The sequence below is a fragment of the Corvus kubaryi genome, unplaced genomic scaffold (genome assembly GCF_017639235.1).
Source record: "Corvus kubaryi isolate FWS band 111438036 unplaced genomic scaffold, C.kubaryi_AGA036_p1.0 37367, whole genome shotgun sequence".
NCBI lineage: Eukaryota > Metazoa > Chordata > Aves > Passeriformes > Corvidae > Corvus > Corvus kubaryi.
Genome location: NW_024581119.1, coordinates 367,514 through 372,929, shown reverse-complemented (window position 1 = coordinate 372,929; position 5,416 = coordinate 367,514). Strand labels below are relative to the sequence as shown.

General features: G+C 55.2%; 1 protein-coding gene and 1 long non-coding RNA gene across 2 annotated transcripts; one reads left to right on the top strand and one right to left on the bottom strand.

Annotated features, from left to right (window-relative positions):
* The first annotated feature begins 88 nt into the window (after positions 1-88).
* On the top strand, positions 89-1,645 carry LOC121667572. The gene is made up of 2 exons (XR_006017109.1): positions 89-481; positions 1,249-1,645. It is a non-coding gene; the product is annotated as an uncharacterized LOC121667572 (long non-coding RNA).
* A 77-nt stretch (positions 1,646-1,722) lies between these two features.
* Positions 1,723-2,986, bottom strand: NNMT (nicotinamide N-methyltransferase). Its single transcript, XM_042034031.1, is given in 4 exon segments — positions 1,723-2,033; positions 2,172-2,294; positions 2,296-2,405; positions 2,756-2,986. Coding segments are annotated over 4 exon segments (738 nt in total). The 3' UTR covers positions 1,723-1,759.
* Positions 2,987-5,416: the final 2,430 nt, after the last annotated feature.

The following is a 5,416-nucleotide window of genomic DNA, read 5'->3' as shown; positions in this document are numbered from 1 at the left end:
TGGGGAACGGGACAGTGGGGAACGGGAATGGGGCAGTGGGGAACGGGAACGGGGCAATGGGGAACGGGGCAATGGGGAACGGGGGAAGGGGAACGGGAACGGGGCAGTGGGGAACGGGAATGGGGCAGTGGGGAACGGGAACGGGGCAATGGGGAACGGGAACGGGGCCAGGGACGGGAACGGGAATAGGAATGGAGCCAGGCATGGGAAAGGGAACATAGACAGGACCGGGGCCTCGTGAGCACGGGCTCGGCGGCAGCTGCGGGCGCAGAGTGCGGGCGGGACGGGCCCGCGTGTGCCGGGGCGCACGGGACGTGCGAAGCCCCCGCCTGCGGCCCGCGGGCCCCGGGAACTCTCTGATGACCTGTAATTAGCCAATAACTGGCAATAGGCCCCGTTTGCCGTAAGGAAGTCGTTGATGCGTCACGTGCACCGGCCCCGCTATCGCGACAGCGCATCCCTGTCACCAGCTTGCGTCCGGGTCCTGCCGCTTGGCAGCCAGTGCCGCGTTTTCTCCGTTTCCCCGTTATTCCCACGCTGTTGTGAAACTGATGGGAAACTGAAAGGGTCTGAGGCAGCCAGTTAAAAACCGGGATGCAGGTGAAAAACCCCCAGATGGGTTCTTTGGGAGCAGGGAAGCCGCGAGGGCTCTGCATTCCGGGGGGGCTGCAGTGGGACACCGGGGGTTCTCCCCGGGGCCTCCAAGCCCAGCTGCTCCTATGGCTGGATCCCGTCGGAGTGGGACTCACATCAGCCTTCCCAGGGATTTCACTTCTCCAAAAAGTGGGGGGGGAAAAAGTGGAAAAGTTGGAAAGCATCCGGTCGGCTCTCCCCAGCCACTGCAATCCCCTGGGTATCCCAGAAGATGGCGGATGTAAAACGGGTGTTCTCCATCTGGAAAAATTTTGAAAGGGGCAGTTGAGCCTTCATTTTTCATTAGATCCCCCCACGTTGCGGCAGATCCGATTTCCTTGTTAATTGGGTGCTGTTCATTTTCTCCACTTCATTACTTGCCGCCGCACCTAGAATTTATATCCATTTGGTTTAATCGCGTTCGCCTGGTTAAATTCCAAACAGTCACTCGTTCAGAAAGGGAATTATTACCTCGCTTTGCCAGGACTTCCACTTTGCCTTAATTTCCCTGGAGCCTCATTTACTTTCGCTCTGCCTGTTTTCTCTCTCTGGGTCTCCTCAGGCTTGGCTGGGAGCGTGTGGTGCTCATGCCACCCTGGCTTGTTCCACGTGCAGGTGCCACAGCCCTGGCCAGAGACCACGGTAGGAGCTGGTGGGCTCAGGCATTGCCTGGTGCAGCCTCACCGAGCCCAGGCTTGAAAAATACACAGTGAGAGAAAAGGAACCACTTCAGGTGCTTCAGAGATGCTATTGGAATTCTGTTGTGCTTGTTTATGTCACTTTTTGGTGCCCTTTTTGCTCTTCAAAGTAGCAAAGTGGAAACCCCCGTTCTTTGGCTGCCTGTTTTCACTCTTAATGTGCAGGCACTTGGAAATATTGCTGAGATTTCAACCAATTCCACTTGCCAGTTTCAACTTTAGAAGAGGCTTGGTGGTTTATTTGTTTGGAGAGTTTGTTTTGGGGTTTTTGTTTGCTTTTTTATGTGTTTATATAATTATACCCTTCTTCCTTCCAGGCACTATCCCTGTCCCTGGGCTGGGGGGAGCTGCTGGGGTTACCCCAAGCCTGGGTGCTGTGTGTGCTGCACAAATCCCAGCTCACAGACACAGTTGGAGCACTCCAGAGTTTATTTAGTGCCAGAAAAAGGGCTGTAGCAGGTGTCCCCAAGGGCAGTCACCATGACCAGGTGCCTCCCTGGCTTCAGGAGGGTGCTGATGTTCCTCAGGGCACTGCGGAAGGTGGCCAGGTCCTTGCAGGCACCCTCCAAGCACAGGGTGGAGATGATGCAGTCGGCTGGCGGCAGGGACACGGGGCCCCTGGGGTTAACTTTGGTCCCATCACACTTCAGAACCTGCTTCACCGTCTTCCTCAATTTCTCCTGCTTCTCAGCCCATTTCTCCCTGGCAAGAAAATGCAAAAATAAGTAGATGAAGGCTCATTCTGTGGATATTTAGCGTCTGTGCCTGTGGCTTCCTGTCACCGCACACAGCCTGTGCCACTGCCATGGTTGGTGACAGGCAGTAAGACACCAGCCTCACCTGTCCCCTTCCAGTTCACAAATTTATTTCACTGCTGGCTCCCAGTGAAAGGCTCCTGCTTCGTTCTTCAGCCACTTCTTCATCTCCCGGTGGTTCTGGTCAGTGTAGTCCAAGGTGATCATCAGCAGACAGGAGCTGGTAGGTGGTGGGGCCACAGCCGACATCTATCAGGATGTCACCTCTCAGCCCATCTGGTGCAGAGTGGGGGGCAAACCATCCCGGTGAGGATGGAAACTGCCCCAGGGCAGAAACATCTCAGAGCCCCTCAGGCTGTGTTCCCCCTAACCCAGAAATGTGAGCCCAAATGCCACAGACCCATGGCACAGCCCCATAGCCCAATGCCAGGGCTCCCTGGCCACAGCCCGGCCCAGGGGCAACTGCTGCAGTGGGTCCACAGCCTGTGGCAGGGGCAGTGCCAGCTCCTGGGGCAGAGGCACTGTCCTCATGTCCCCCGGCCCCAGCTGGGCTTGATGGTGATCCCAGAAACTGTGGCACAGCTCCAGCTGCAATTCCCTGTCTGCACGGACACACGTGCAGGCAGAGGGGTGTTCTTGACAAAGCAGGTGTGCGTCTGTGTCTCTCACAGCTCGCTCCATGTTCGGCAGCCCGGGATATGATGCCGTCCCACGCCTCCGAACGCCTCGGGAGTGCTCACTTAAGGAGAAGATTTTACGCAGGTTCCCCAAGTTCAGCATCATAAACGCGCTTGCCCCTTCCCGGCTGGTGCTCATGCTGTAAAATTCTTTCAAATACTCGCGAGGGTCAGAATTCCGCTGGTAAAACTCTGCCTCCATGAAGATCGCTGGCGCTTCCATCCTGCCGAGAGCCAGCTCGGCTCCTCGCTCCTCCCGTGCTCCTGTTGTACTTTCAGTTTGCACGTCCCCTCTGCCTGCTTCGCTCCAGCTGGACACGTTCGTCCGCAGGACTTAGGCTCGCCCTCCAGTTTTCTGCTGAGCCTTGCTTTTTCATAATAACTCACTTCCGCAGCCCCCGGCAGCCTCTCGCCCGCCGTCCGGAGCAGCACGGAGGGGACACGGTGGTGACAACCCCTTCGCCGTCACCGCCACAAAGAGGCAGCAGAGCCCCGCACTTCTCGCGCTGGCGGGTCCCCACAGCAGCTCGTCCTCCTCCCACTCGCCCAGCTGGAGCCGAAATGATCAAACAGTTTTAGGCTCATTACGGACTCCAAATCTATATAATTGGCCTTTTCTTTTTTGAGGATCCATCGTTAGAAGTGACAGCAGAGGAGCTGCCGCATCATCGTCAAACTAATAAGTGCGATTGTAGATCCAAGGTGCATTTGCTTCAAAACCCCCTCACTGAGCCAGACCTGCCCCTGCCAAACCCTTCTGCTGAGCATGTGAGGTGTATAGAGGACGTCAGCTTGAAAGATGAACATGGTAAAGAGGTTTTCTTCTGACAGCAAAGCCAACAATCAGTGCTCCCTGCAGCTGCAGTGCTGGGACACGGGGCCCTGCAAGAGCCCTGCTGGCCAGGCAAGCTGACCCAAGGGCATTTGCCAGTGCAGTACTTGGGTTTCAATCCTTAGAGCCTGGTTTTGTTCACTGAATGACATAATCTGGGGATAAAAGTACAAACTGTCAGCACCCAGAAGCCTCTCAGCAGGAGTGGCAGAGCATCTTGGAGCTGGCAAGACTTACTGCCCTCACTGTCAGCCTGGCACTGCCTGGTCCTGGGAATCGTAGAATCATAGAATGTTCTGGGATTGGCCTGCCATGGGCAGGGACACCTTCCACCGGACCAGGGTGCTCCAGGCCCCATCCAGCCTGGCCTTGGACACTTGCAGGAATGGGGCAGCCATAGCTTCTCTGGGCAACCTGTGCCAGGGCCTCCCCACCCTCACAGGGAAGAATTTCTTCGTAATAACTGATCTAAACCTACTCTCTGTCAGTGTGAAGCCTTTCTCCCTTGTCCTGTCACTCCAGGCTGTAAATAGTAAATGCTCTAAACAGTCTCTTTCCATCTTTCCTGTAGGCTCCCTTCAAGCACTAGAAGGCCACGATTAGGTCAGCCCAAAGAGCCAGCTCCCGAGCTTGTGGCAGCCCCCAGGATGGTTCTGACGCTCCAGCTTCCCAGCTCCATGAGAGCTTGGCTCCAGGCATCTGATTTCCATTTTCCTCTGTACTCTTATTTCAGTCAAAGTGTGTGATTAGGGCTGCACGAGCTCCATTGTCATCTCCACCTAAGTGCTGCTCTGATGGGTGGAAACAGCATCTTGATGTTTACAGCGAGGAATGCATGGCTCTGCTTTCCTGGATAACGCACAAAATCTGCCACTGCAGGGAGGGAAAATCACACGAAAAAGGAGCAACACCTGCAGAAGGCTGGAGAGGGAGGAGGGAAGCTCTTCCAGCCTATGGAGGAGCACCTTGGCCTCATCCCCCTCACCTGGGCAGCAGCTGGGAGATTACAAAGGGCAGAGGGAGGAGGGTTGTTTTAGTACTTGCAGCACATCGAGGTGTTTCTGAGTTAGGCTCTATACGGCCTCTGCCATGAGCACAGCTCCTGTTGGTGTCCCAGAGGAGGTTTGGAAGCAGCCAGCTTGTGTGGCGGAACACTGGCCTAGGGAGGTGCTGTGGTGAGGATAAGCGTCCTTTAAGGGCACTACTGGGTGCTGCTGCTTTTGCGGGGGTTGGTTCAAGGTGGCTGGTTGTTTTGGTTGTTGCAGAAAACATTTTGAGTTTTCCCCTGTATTTCTGTGGTCAGAAATATTGTGCTTCAAGGTTCCCATCAGGGTCAGAGGAATCCACCCACTGCTGTGCCCTTCCCTCTGCTCCCTTCCTCCCAGGGACAGATGTTTGGCTGAGTCTCTGTCGCATGGGCATCAATGGGATCTTATAAACGATGTGTAATTAACAACTGGCCGTGCTGCTGGGCCCCTGCCCCGGGTCTCGCTCCCCAGAGGCTCTGCCCACAGAGGGGAGCGGGAGCAGCCAAGCTCCAGGAACAAAAGGCATCTCTTCTCCACGTGGTGCAGAGGATCCCAAACAAAAGGTTCCCATTCCCTGCACTCCTCTCTCTGCTTCTCACTCTCCTCTCTGTGCTCCCACTCTTCGATGGGGATTTAAGCCGTTCTTCTCCTGGTTTGAATTTCTCTGGGCTGCAACAAGAAAGTAGCAATTAACTGTTATAAGGCTGTTTTATAGTCCTGTGCAAACCCTTTCCATCCACTCTGCTTTAAATGGGTACATCTTTTATTCCCAGTTTTCAGGAGTGTAAAACTT